The 13,580-nt window shown below is 40.1% G+C and overlaps 1 protein-coding gene across 2 annotated transcripts in view; it reads right to left on the reverse strand.

The window, feature by feature from the left end:
• Positions 1-1,549: 1,549 nt before the first annotated feature.
• The window catches only part of COLEC12 (collectin subfamily member 12), a 187,514-nt gene continuing 175,483 nt past the window's right edge, over positions 1,550-13,580 (reverse strand). For both annotated transcript variants that reach the window (XM_025886872.2, XM_073898445.1), the window contains 2 exons: positions 10,388-10,533; positions 1,550-3,004 (listed from right to left, as the gene is read on the reverse strand). In XM_025886872.2, the coding sequence (XP_025742657.1) occupies positions 2,985-3,004; positions 10,388-10,533 (166 nt within the window). In that variant the 3' untranslated portion in view covers positions 1,550-2,984. The remainder of the gene's footprint in view (positions 3,005-10,387; positions 10,534-13,580) is intronic.

Below are 13,580 nucleotides of genomic sequence, written 5' to 3' on the forward strand. Positions count from 1 at the left end.
GCCTGCTTGAGATTCTCTCTCTCCCTATCCACCTCACCCCACTTGTACGTACTCTCTCTCTCAAATAAATAAAATCCTTAAAAAAATAGAGGGACAATAGGTTTGCATGAAGATTAGAGGAGATAATGCATGTGAAAATGCCAGACATATTTAAACTATTATTATTCTTGTGGGACTTCTTTGAGTCATGAATGAGTTAATATGCTTACTTTTTCTTTTCTTTTTTTAAAGTTTTTATTTATTGATTTGACGGAGAGAGACACAGCGAGAGAGGGAACACAAGCAGGGGGAGTGGGAGAGGGAGAAGCAGGCTTCCCGCCCAGCAGGGAGCCTGATGAGGGTCTCAATCCCAGGACCCTGGGATCATGACCTGAGCCGAAGGCAGGCGCTTAACAACTGAGCCACCCAGGCACCCCAATATGCTTACTTTTTCAAGAAGAGACCAGCTTTGTCATCTGAGGCAAAAAGACATGCTTGGCATTGTTACCTGATTTATATAGCTTCCTACGTCCTTAAACATCTGGTTTTTAAAACGGGAGTGGCTATTACCATTTGTTGTCTGCTTTAGCTTAAATTTTAACTCCTACAAATTGGAAGGGTGGTGGGTGAGCTGATGAATATCGATGATAATAGAGGAGGAGAAGAAAGGGTTTTTTCTTCCTGGTTGTGCATTCAACCTTTCAAGAGCCATTTAGGAAGAAAAACATTTCCTTCTTCTCCCAGCATGTAGCAAATCAGATGCCTGAAGACCTCATCAAAGTTCATTAAATCTCTCCTCCCAAAAGAGCATCAGTTGTGAGTAGGTGAACAGAAGGCTGGTGTATAAATAGCTAAATGTACAGAGAAGCACATGAGGCATCTTATGATGTGCAATATTCATCTGATTTTATTCAGGGTGTTATTAAGAAGGACCCTGGTTCCTAAAGAACATTTAGAACATTTTCAGAGCTCAGGTATGAACCCTGTCTCACTCCTTGGTGATGGTGTGACCCAGGAAATGATGTCCCCTCTTTGAGACCCTCCCCTTTTCTGTCAGTGGGGAGGGCTGCTAGGAGGATGACATGAAATTGTCTGACTCAAGCACTCCGTGTGGTGCCCGACAATGACAGCACTGTAAGTTGAAGGCTAGGAGAGGAACAACCAGCTGTGGGAGCTAGCATAGTTCTTTCTCATGGGGTGTCAGACACTTAACTTTAAGTTGCCTCTAGGCATGAATCTTAATTGACACTTAAACAGGAAAAGGATAAAAAAGCAGATTGGGTTTAGTCTCTGAAAGGTCTTAAGGGATTGGGTTTCGTCTCTGAGAGGTCTTAAGGGACTGGGTCTCGTCTCTGAAAGGTCTTGAGCCTAAATAAGTACCGGAGTCCAGCCCTTGCCTTGTGTCACAGCGCCCAGATGCTGGTGGGTCCTGCCAACCTGACCAGGCCACATGGACAGGGCAGCAGGGCATAAAGGTGCTGAGCAGATGGCCGCTTTTGGCTGCAGGGATGGGAGATGGCATGAAATGGTGACCAGGGGTAAGACAACATAGTCCACACAGCTGCAGGTGTGAAAGTCAAACTCTGTCTTTATTCTTTTATCATTTTATTTGGGATAGGTAGCAGCACTGCCTGGGGAGTTCCCTGGAAGGGGAGGAGAGGGATTCTGTTGGATGGAAATCTTACCTTTGAGCATCAATTATATCTAATGCCTATTTTCAGCACATTTCATGTTAGACTTTTCAATGGCAAGTCAAGGAGTAAAAGGAGGATGGGCTCAGAGGAAAGGTTCTTTGCAATAGTTCAGTGCAGTGGCCAAAAGTTGACTCTTGCATTTCAACACGCATGTGCCTTGGAGTTATGCTTTTTGGAACGTGAATTAAGAAAACACAAACTTTCCAGGTAGCATATAGCTTTCCCCATCTTTCTTGCATCTCTGCCCTTGGTTGATAAGATGCCATACTTTCCTGACAGTCACTAGCAGCTCTGCTACGGGTCTGATACCACGCACATTCATACTGCTGCCACAAAACAAGGCTTTCTAGGTTCTCTGTCTTTTCCAACAGATACCTTTCCGCCACCCCTGCCTCCACCAAAATGAAGGAGAAGCACGTCCTGAGTTGACCACTTCCTCTGGGCCTGGCCAGGCATGCAGCAAGAATGTTGGCTGGTGATGGGCTCAGTACACAGCCCGCAGGACTGAGCAGTGTATATGCTCAGGCTTGACCTACCCTGGCAAAATCTGTAAGGATGTTTGTAGACATTTCAAGTGATTGACTCCTCTGAGGAAATGCTACATTAAAAAAATATATATATACACACATATATTTAATCATTTTTTAAAATCCACAACTGAAAAAAATTCTTTGCCATTGGGTAGAATTAAATCTGACAAGAAACCCTAGAGTTTTATTAGTACCATTATTGTTTTCTTTGGCTCCATGTATTATATTGGTAAAATGACAAAAAAAAAAAAAAAGGAAAGGAAAAAATTGTAAAAAAGGCAAATATTTTGTACAAAAATACAAAGTTTTAAAAAGCTCTTTAAGTATATCTCATATTATTACTAAAAGTTGGCCTATATATCTGTACGTCTGCGTATTTTTCTTACATTTGGGATTTCAGAAATGTAAGGTACTGTTTACACAGTACAGTTTAAGTTCTTCTTAGAGCTCAACAACCAATGATAGCCTTTTTTCTGATTGGAGCAATCCATACTTTGGAAGATGTGATTTGCATAATTGTGCAGTTACTGGCTGAGGAAAATCTATGTGATTCAGTCCATTTACATACTGAAAATCAATATATCATACTGGGGGAACATTTTAGTTCTGAAGTCCTTGAGTAAAGGAGGATGGTAAAAATAACCAGCTGTCAGTTTTTTCAGGAATTGGTTTTCAGTGCTTTTTTTCCAATCTGGAGAGAAGGTGATACAATCAGAAAGAAGTATCCTTTGTCTTTGAGAACCATCCAGAAATTTGCTCATGTTTATTACATCACAGTCCATTATAATGCAGATGATAGTACTAAAAGAGAGGAAAAATAATGGACGTTAGTTTTTCTTAAAGAATACCATTAATGTACAATTCAAAAAAAGGAACATAGATTTTTATAGGAAAGATTCCAAAATATATCATTCAATTATTTTTTCAAAGAAATGCCTATAAGGTCATATTCAGATTAACTAAAAGGTAAATTTCTTTTTGAAGGTGCCTATTCTGGGCTCAACTCAAATCCCAAATGGCCAAACAAGGCAAACAAATGACAAGTCTGGGTCACTTCTCACCCTCTACTGTAATTTCTTTCTTTTTTAAAAATTGAGGTATAACTGACATACAACATTATATTAGTTTCTGGTGTACAATATGATTTGATATTTGTATACATTGTGAAATGATCACCACAGTAACTTAGTTAACATCTGTCATCATACATAGTTAGAAAAATAATTTTTTTTCTTATGATAGCCTCTTAAAATTTTCATTTTAATTATAGTTAGTTAACATACAGTGTTATATTAGTTTCAGGTGTGCAGTAGAGTGATTCAGCAATTCCCGGTGCTCATCATGACAAGTGCACTCCTTAACCTCTATCTCCTGTTTCACCCATTCCCCCAACCTACCTCCTTTCTGGTAATCATCAGTTTGTTCTCTATATTTAAGAGTCCATTCCTTGGTTTGTCTTTCTCTCTTTCTAGTTGTTAATTTGTTTTGTTTCTTAAATTCCACATGAGTGTAATCATATGGTATTTGTCTTTCTCTGACTGATTTTGTCTTAGCATAATACTCTCTAGCTCCATCCATGATACTGCAAATGGCAAGATTTCATTCTTTTTATGGCTGAATAGTATTCCACTGTATACATATAACACATCTTTTTATCCATTCATCTGTCAGTGAAGGCTTGGGCTGCGTTTTCATTTTTTTGATGGTTTCCTTTGCTGTGTAGGAGCTTTTTTGTCTGATGTAGTCCCATTTGTTTATTTTTGCCTTTGTTGCCTTTGGTGTCAGATTTAAAAAATCATCATCAAGACTGATGCCAAGGAGCCTACTGCCTATGTTTTCTTCTAGGGATTTTATGGTTTCAGGTCTTAAATTAAGTCTTTAATCCACTTTGAGTTAATTTTTGTGTATGGTGTGCACTTCATTATTTTGCAAATGGCTCTAGTCTGCCTAACACTATTCATTGAAGATACTACCCTTGTGCTGTTATATATTCTTGGCTCCTTTGTCAGTTAATTGACCATATATGTATGGGCTTTTTCTATTCTGTTCCACTGACCTACATGTCTGTTTTAATGCCAATACCATACTGTTTTCATTACTATGCCTTTGTAATATAGTTTGAAATCACAGAGCAAAATGATTCTAGCTTTTTTATTCTTTCTCAAGATGGCTTTGGCTCTTTGGGGTCTTTTGTGGTTCCATACAAATTTTAGGATTGTTCTATTTCTGTGAAAAATCCCTATGGAATTTTGATAGGGATAGGACTGAATTGCTTTGGCTAGTATGGACATTTTAGCAATAGCCTTCCAATCCATGAGCATGGAATATTTTTCCATTTATTTATGTCATCTTCAATTTCTTTCATCAATGTCTCGTAAGTTTTCAGTGTACAGGTCTTTCACCTCCTTGGTTAATTTATTCCTAGGTATTCTCTTTGATGTCATTGTAAGTGGAGATGTTAATTTTTCTTAGCATTATTAGTGAATAGAAATGTAACAGATTTTGGTATACTGGTTTTGTATCCTGCAACTTTACTGAATTCATTTACTAGTTCTAACAGGTTTGTGTGTGTGTGTGTGGGTGGGTGTGTGGGTGCAGTCCTTAGGATTTTCTCTATATAAAATCATGTCATTTGCAAATAGTGACACTTTTACTTTTTCCTTTCTAATTCGGATGCCTTTATTCCCACCTCCCCCCACCCCCCACCCCAATTTCTCTGGCTAGGACTTCTAATAGCACATTGAACAAAAGTGGCAAGCATGGCCACATCCTTGTCTTGTTTCTGATCTTAGACAAAAAACTTTCAGCTTTTCACCACTGAGTATGATGTTAGCTATGGGCTTGTCAACATACAACTTTTATTATGTTGAGGCCTCTATATCCACTTTGTTGAGAGTTATTTTATTATAAATGGAAGTTGAATTTCATCAAATGCTTTTCTGCATCTATTGAGATATTATTTTTATCTTTCATTTTGTTATCCCATGTATCCCACTGATTGATATGTGGATATTGAACCATCCCTGCCTCCATGAAATAAATCCCACTTGCTTATGGTGTATAATCCTTTTAATATATTGTTGAATTCAGTTTGCTAATATTTTGTTGAGGATTTTTACATCTATGTTCATCAGGGATGTTGGCCTATAACTTTCTTTCAGTATACCTGTCTGGTTTTGGTATCAAGATAATGCTGGCTTTGTAAAATGAGTTTAGAAGCATTTTCTCTTCTATTTTTTGGAAAAGTTTGGGAAGGTTAGAATTAATTTTTCTTTGCATGTTTGGTAGAATTCACCAGTGAAGCCTTCTGGTCCTGGACTTCTGTTTGTTGGGAGGTTTATGATTATTGATTCAATCTCCTTGCTGGTAATCTGTCTGTTTGCATATTCTATTTTGTTATTCAGTCTTGGTAGGTTTATGTTTCTAGGAGTTTATCCATTTCTTCTAGCTTGTCAAATTTGCTGTCAATAATTGTTCATAGTAGTCTCCTATGATCTTTGTGTTTCTGTGGTATCAGTTACAATATCTCTACTTTCATTTCTGATTTTACTTAATTGGGTCTGCTCTCTTTTTTTCTTGGTGAGTCTAGCTATAGTTTTGTTGATTTTGTTTATCCTTTTAAAGAACAAGCTCTTATTTTCATTGAGCTTTAATATTGTGTTCTTAGTCGGCATTGCATTCCTTTCTGCTCTCCTTTTTGTTATTTCCTACCTTCTACTAACTTTGGACTTCATTTTCTAGTTCCTTGAGATGTAAACTTAGGTTATTTATCTGAGTTTTTCTTGTTTATGGAGGTGGGCATTTATTGCGATGCACTTTCTCTTAGAACTGCTTTCGCTGCATCCTGTAAGTTTTGGTATGTTGTATTTCCATTTTCATTTGTCTCAAGGAATTTTTTGATCTCTCTTTTGATTTCTTCTTTGATCCATTGGTTGTTTAGTAGCAGGTTGTTTAATCTTCACATATTGGTGAATTTTCCAGTTTTCTTCCTGTAATTGATTTCTAGTTTTATATCACTGTGGTCAGAAAAGATGTTTGATAGAATTTCATTCTCCTTAAATTTACTGAAACTTGTCTTGTGGCCTAATATATGATCTATCCTGGAGAGTGCTTCATGTACAGTTGAGAAGAATATGTATTGTTGATTTTTGATGGAGTGTTTTGTATATATGTCTGTTAAGTCCATCTGGTCTAATAAATTGCTTAAGGCTGATGTTTCCTCATTGATTTTCTGTCTGGATGATCCAGCCATTGATGTAAATGGGGTATAAAGTCCCCTGCTACCGTATTGCTGTCTATTAGGTCTGTTACTATTTGTTTCATATATTTAGGTGCTCCGATATTGGATTCATAAATATTTACAAATGTTATATCCTCTCGTTGGACTGACCCCTTTATTATTATATAATGCCCTTCTTTGTCTCTTATATAGTCTTTGTTTAAAGTCTATTTTGTCTGATATAAATATAGCTATCCCATCTTTCTTTTGGTTTCTGTTTGCTTGGTGTATCTTTTTCCATTCCTTCACTTTCAGTCTGTGTGTATCTTTGTCTAAAGTGAGTCTCTTGTTGGCAGCATACACACGGGTCTTGTTTTCTTATCCATTCAGCTACTCACTCCACGTAGCTGGTTTTGATTGGAGAATTTAATTCATTTAAAGCAACTGTTAGTAGGTGTATCCTTACTGGCATTTAAAAAAATTGCTTTTTGGTTGTTTTATGGTTCCTCTCTATTCCCTTCTTCTTCTCTTGCTCTCTTCCTTTGTGATTTGATGACCTCCTTTAGTGGTATGCTTAGATCCTTTTCTCTTTATCTTTTGTGTATTAACTACAGGTTTTGCTTTATTATTACCATGAAGTTTACATGTAACTACTTATATTTATAACTGTCTATTTTAACTTGATAACAGCTTAAGTTTGCATTCTAAAGCTCTACATTTTGACTCCCACTTCCTACATTTTATGTTTTTGATGTCACATTTCACCTTGTGTATCCCTAATTATTGTAGTTATAGTTATTTTTACTACTTTTGTCTTTTATCCTTCTACCAGCTTTATAAGTGATTAATCCACCACCTTTACTATTACCCTTACCAGTAAGATTTATACTTTTGTATGTTTTCTTCTTACTAATTAGCACCCCCCTCTTTTTTTTAGCTTAAAATAGTCCCTTTGACATTTCTTGTAAGGCTGGTTTAGTGGTGATGAACTCCTTTAGCTTTTGATTATCTGGGGAAATCTCTCCTTCAATTCTGAATGATGAGGCTTATGGGGTTTCCCTTGTAAATACCTATTTTCTCTTGTTGCTTTTATTTTTTATCACGTTTTTACTTAAATTCTAGTTAGTTCACATATATGGTAAAATTGGTTTCAAGTGTAGAATTTAGTGATTCATCACTTATATATAACACTCAGTGCTCATCATGAGTGCTCTCCTTAATACCCATTATCCATTTGGCCCATAAATTCTCATTACTTTTTTTTTTTCAAGATTTTATTTATTTGAGAGAGAGAGAATGAGAGATAGAGAGCACGAGAGGGAAGAGGGTCAGAGGGAGAAGCAGACTCCCCGCCGAGCAGGGAGCCCGATGTGGGACTCGATCCAGGGACTCCAGGATCATGACCTGAGCCGAAGGCAGTTGCTTAACCAACTGAGCCACCCAGGCGCCCCTTCTCATTACTTTTTAATTGTTATGTGTCTTGTGTAGATATCCTTGGGTTCATCTTATTAGAGGCTCTTTATGCTTCTTGGACCTGGATGTCTGTTTTCTTCCTCAGATTAAGGAAGTTTTCAAGTAAGTGTTCTGCCCTTTTCTCTCTTCTTCTGGGATCCCTATAATGTGCGTGTTATTATGCTTGATGATGTCACAGAGCTCCCTTTAACCTACTCTTATTTTTGCTGTTCAGGTTGACCACTTTCCATTACCGTGTCTTCCAGATTGCTGTTCTGTTCTTCTATATCCTCTAATCTGCTATTGCTTCCCTCTAGTGTATTCTTTGTTACTGAATTCTTTTGGTCCAACTGGTTCTTTTTATATTTTCCATCTCTTTGTTGAAGTTCTAAGTTCATCCCCTCTTTTCTCAAGTGCAGAGAGTACCTTTATGACCATTACTTTGAATCCTTTATCAGTCATATTGCTTATGTCCATTCATTTAGCTCTTTTATTGTGACTTTACCTTGTTCTTTTATTTGGGACTTTTCCCTCTGGCTCCTCATTTTGTCAAACTGTGTTTGTTTCTATGTATTAGGTAGGTCAGCTGCATTTCCTGGTCTTATATAATAGTGGCCTTATATAGAAGAGGTCCTGTGGTGTGCTATTGTGCAATCCCTCCCCCCCCGACCCCCCCACCCCCGGTCCCCAGAACCAGGTGCTCCAGGAGTGTCCCCTGTGTGGGCTGCATGTGCCCTCCTGTTGTAGCTGAGCTGAGTGCCTTCAGCACAGCCAGATACAATGACCCACTGTGCCTGCTGTGGGTGCACTGTGCAGGGTTTGCTCCTGGTGCTGTTGAGAGGCCTGTCAGCAGCTGCTATGAATTCACTAATGGGTGGGACCAGCAGTCAGGCTAGCTGCCTGCAATGAGCCTTTCTTCCACAACTGCAGGCCCACCGAAGGGCAGGCTTGTTCCCTGGGCAGCCAGCTAAGAATCCCAGCTGTAGGAACTGCAGGCACTGTGGTGTGTGGGGTTATGTCCTCACCTCCCCAGGGCAGGAGTCACTTTGGAGTAGTATTGTCCTGGCCAGGGCTGCCTGCCAGGTGTGGCAGGGTAGGAGCCACTCTGGAGGGATGCTTGCTGAGATGGGTGGGTGGGCTGGTTGTGGGGAAGGGGGTCTGCAGGAGAATGCCAAGGCAGAGTATGTAAGGTAGATGGAGAGTGTTAGCACTGGCTCCCACAAGCCTTGGCTAGCTAGGCTGGGAAAAAGAAGAGAGATGGTGCCCACCAGCACTGGTGTGGGGTGTAAAGTCTTCACTCCTCAGAGAGAAGCTCTGGGTTTTGAGTTCCTTCCTAATTGGGGGCTCACTGTGCCAGAGGGTGGGATTTACGGCAAGACTGTGTCCCAGCCTCTCCTACCCACTTTGATTTTTTCCCCCTTGTTTACCTAATTTGTTGGAGTTGCTTAGTCAGGTTTTAAAGGTTTTTTCAGAGCAGTTGTTCCATATGTAGCTGTAGACTTGGTGTGTCCGTGGGACAGGCCATTTTGAATTGGAAGCTGTAATTTCTTGTTTAGGTATTTGTAGTTGCCCCCTGCAACTGATCAGGCTGAGATTTCCTTATGGGTCTCAAGACCCCTAGCACGTGGGACCAGTGCCTGGTATTCAGTAAATGTCTGTTGAATGGAGGTATGGATAATTTGTGCCCCAGCTACTAGCAACAATAGTTTGAAAATGTAGTTGAGGTTTTTTTGTTTGCCACCACCATTTTTATAAAGGTTTTATGAGATGTAATTCACATATAAAATTCACCCACCTAAAGTATACAATTCAGTGGCTTTCAGTATATTCACAAATTTGTACAATTTAGAAGTATCTAATTTTAGAACATTTCATCACCTCCAGAAGAAAGCCATACTTATTAGGATTCACTCTGCATTTCCTCCTCCTCCCACCAGAAATATTTAAATCTAGTTCTGATGAAGAAAACAAAGATGCCCCATTCTGAAAAGGGTCATGTATTAAGTGAAGCTTTAGATTAAAATCTTTTGAAATAAAAAGTAGATACATCCCAAAGTCTCTTTGGCTTCTAAGCTTTTCAGGGGTATAGACTATCTCCCTCCATTATCTAGCATAGCACCTGGCCCATACTAGATGCTCAATACATGTGGAATTGAATGGTTGGCCACCTAAATTGTCTGTGTATGGAACTCTATAAAAAAGACATAACACTGGTACTGAATTTATTAACTGACAATATTACAAGATAATGACCTAGAACAGTCTAATATTTACTTCCTATATCTTAGGCACATTTATTAACTTATTTAAGCTCTCATGAGGATACTATGTCCTATGAAGAGGATACTGTTACTATTTCCCTGAGGTTGCAACCTTCCCCCCTAATAAGTGGCAGAACCAAGACTAGAGCCCAATTGCCGAGCCTGCATTCAGAGCCCTTATGCTCCTCACATCTCACGCTTTAACAGGATATAAGCTCTGCAGCCCACCCTTAGATCTCCTCTCCTGCTTACCTGTCTCTCTGTCCTTTTCGCAAATGAAGTTATTGACGTCTTCACACTGGAAGTCATTCCACTGTCCAGCATAAATCAGCCCGGCACAGTCTTCTCCTGGCCCGTGGCCATGACCCCAGTTATCTGGCTGTCCAGCTTTCCAATTTCTTTTAATAAAACAGAAATTGAGTGTTATTTCCAAGTCCTGCAAAAGTTTTCTTTACCCAAGAGCAGCAGAGAAATGTAAAAAACAAAACTGCAGCATGTCATTTGGCCTGGAATGAAAATGCAGCTGTTCTTTCTCTGACTGACTTCTTATTCAGAATAAAAAGCAGCTGTTTTGCAGAGTACTGTGTAATGCAGCATCTCCCTGCAGGCTTGTTATCTTTGCCACAATGAAATCAACTCACTGAGCTGCTTCATCACAATGCTGAGGGAGTAAATCCTTTTGGCAACACAGTTAGATGAGTAACTTTCCAGTGTTTACTTGAATGCCGACTTCTGGGCATGTGTGTAAATGTTTGTGTGTGAATATATATGCACTCGGAGGACACGATACACACACATACATACACTCTCTCACTCTCATGAGAACCCAGAGGTATCCTTGCGCATTTTGGTACCTTGCCTGTGACAAGTCACAGCGTCAGGCAGAGAAAGTGAGGGACTGCTGATTCACGTTTTCGAGAATTTACAATCACCAGCCCTGGGTTATGGTAGTCTGGCTAAGTTGTAGACAGTTGATTGCTTTAGAGAGAAATAGTAATTTAATCTTACTGAAAATGACTCCTACATTTCCCTGCCTTTTTTGGGAGGGAAATTCTCAAAAACAAGTTTTCTTCAGGATGAGTTCACTTGGGGCTTATTAACTTGGATGCCACAGCTCAAAACACCACTTTGCCAGTTTGCTATTCTTGATTCTATTTCTATGCAATAAATTAGATGTGCTTCTAGGACTCAGAACGTGAAAGCTGAATTTTCTCTAAGAAGCAGGTTTTTGCATAAAAGCTTGTGGTTACTGCCTGAAAAGACAAACTTGCCTCGTGTGGAGGGTCTGAAGAAACATGTGCAGCAGAAGGCTCTTCCCATAAATGATGACTCATTACCCCGTCAGCCATAGGGTGTCCTAGGATCACCAGAGGATACAGCCCCTATTGCCCTATATTTTTTGACAGGAGTATCAGTACGACTGAGGGCAGTGGGAAAGGACGGATGAAAGTCACAGTTAAAGGGTGAGGAGATGAGGTAGAATTGCCTCCCCCACTCTAAACATATACTGGGATTTTTAAAAAATGAAAAGTGACCTCACTTAAATAAATCTAGTGACAAACAGATAGTTTAGATGACACCATCAACCGAAGAGGGTGAAAATGGGATGATACTTAGGAGGGAGCGTTAGAAATATTCATTCACATATTCACTCAACAGATATCCACAGAGCACCTACTACATGCCAGGGATGATGGCACATGATGGCAACACAGCAGTGTGGAGAGAAGACGGAATTCCAGCCCTCATGGAACTTGCATAACAGGCAAGAAACAAGTGCATTAAAAATCTCAGACTGCCACGGTGACGACAGAGAGAAATGAGGTTGGAGGGGAAAACAGTTTACTTTCACGGCTGCCCTTCTGTGTGTATTTCCATCCACCTTGTAGGACGCCTTCGGCAATGTCAGCAATGCCTGAGCAGTTGGATACTGCTGATGGACGTTTGGTTAATTTCTGCCAGCACTGCGATGGGGTTTGATTCCAATTTTGTTTACAGAATTTGAGATCTGTGATTCCTGAATGTATAATGATGGGACATTTGATAGTCTTTATCTCAGTTTACTGGGAAGTTGTATAAATAGGACTTTGGATAGAAGAGCTGCTTAGTATTTTTCCCTTGCATTTCCTTCCCTTTAAGCAGAGAAATGGAATTTAGAGAATAAACCAAAAGATAACTGACTGATAAGAAAGGAGATAACCTTTATCACCATTCTCCATTATTTTTCCAGGCCATTGGAAATCTTTGCATGTGGTGCTCAAGGTTTTCTTATGGGACAAGAACTAGGATGCAGTCCTGTGGCTGCGAGTGAGTGACTGAGGGGACAGTATTGGCATGGGTGGGCAGAGGAGGAGCCTGAAGCCAGGCTGCAGGGGGCACTTCGTATTGCAGCCTAAGTACCCAGTCTCTTTGGAAAAGCCAAAATCACATGGAGTGATTTGGAGCAAATACCCTGAGTCTGCATGCTCGCAATACAACAGAAGAGAACATACCAGATAAACAGAGTGTATATATTTTAGAGAAGAATTTCAGCTTAAATCATGCCTTAACCTTCTTTACAAGTAGGTTCTAGAAAGAACATGGCTGAAGCCTGGGCCCCAAATCCCTGAATCCCACATTGTAATAGACATACCACAGAAGTGGTTGGGTAGCAACACACATATGTACTTGGGCAGCATACTCAATCAGTACAGCAGGGGCCTGGGAAGCACTTGGACTCACTGCTCTAGTCAGCTGGAAACATACAAGCACATCAGCCAGTGGGGGTGAACCTCCCCACTGAGGATTTTGGTTTCTCCTAATGGCAGCAGAGCACAAACTCTCAATCATGGGAATCGCCCCTTCCAACCTCACGACTCAGTACTTTCTCATCAACCCCAAGATTGAGGCTTCATGGCCAAACAACTTCTGCTGGTAAAAGCCTGGCCTCAAAACAGGAAAATCTTTGTCGTGAGAAGTGTTACTTTGCTGTAGAATTTTCTCCTGATACCAGGGTCTGTATAGATTTCTTGCTGGTGGCTGAAGCCAGCACCACTCTGCTAGAAACATGAAGCACAGACCAGAGTGAGTTTTTAGTAAATTAGATGACTCTGAAGGTTCCCTTCTGGTGGCCATCATTCTATGGTTCTCTAGTCTAAAAAACACAACATGTAATATTATACGGAGTGGTCTGCTTGGACAGAGAGGCAACCCAGTGCAGAGATGGGAGTGTTACTCATCACTTGACAGGATACTTCCACCAAATGATGTCCTGTGCAGGCGACCAAGAAGCGGACAAGAGGAACAGAGGAGCTTCACGCATGTTTTGGGAAACCCTCGGGAAGATGATCACATTTCTGTTGATCTAAGCTGGGCAACTGCAGGCAGGGTGGGCAGGAAAGGCCTCAAAAGGCTCCCTTACAGTTGTGCTCTGAGCTGAGCCGGTGGGCAGAATCTACGTCCCACT

This window comes from Callorhinus ursinus, unplaced genomic scaffold (genome assembly GCF_003265705.2).
Source record: "Callorhinus ursinus isolate GAN/ISIS: 27379988/994484 unplaced genomic scaffold, GSC_fseal_2.0 scaffold11, whole genome shotgun sequence".
NCBI lineage: Eukaryota > Metazoa > Chordata > Mammalia > Carnivora > Otariidae > Callorhinus > Callorhinus ursinus.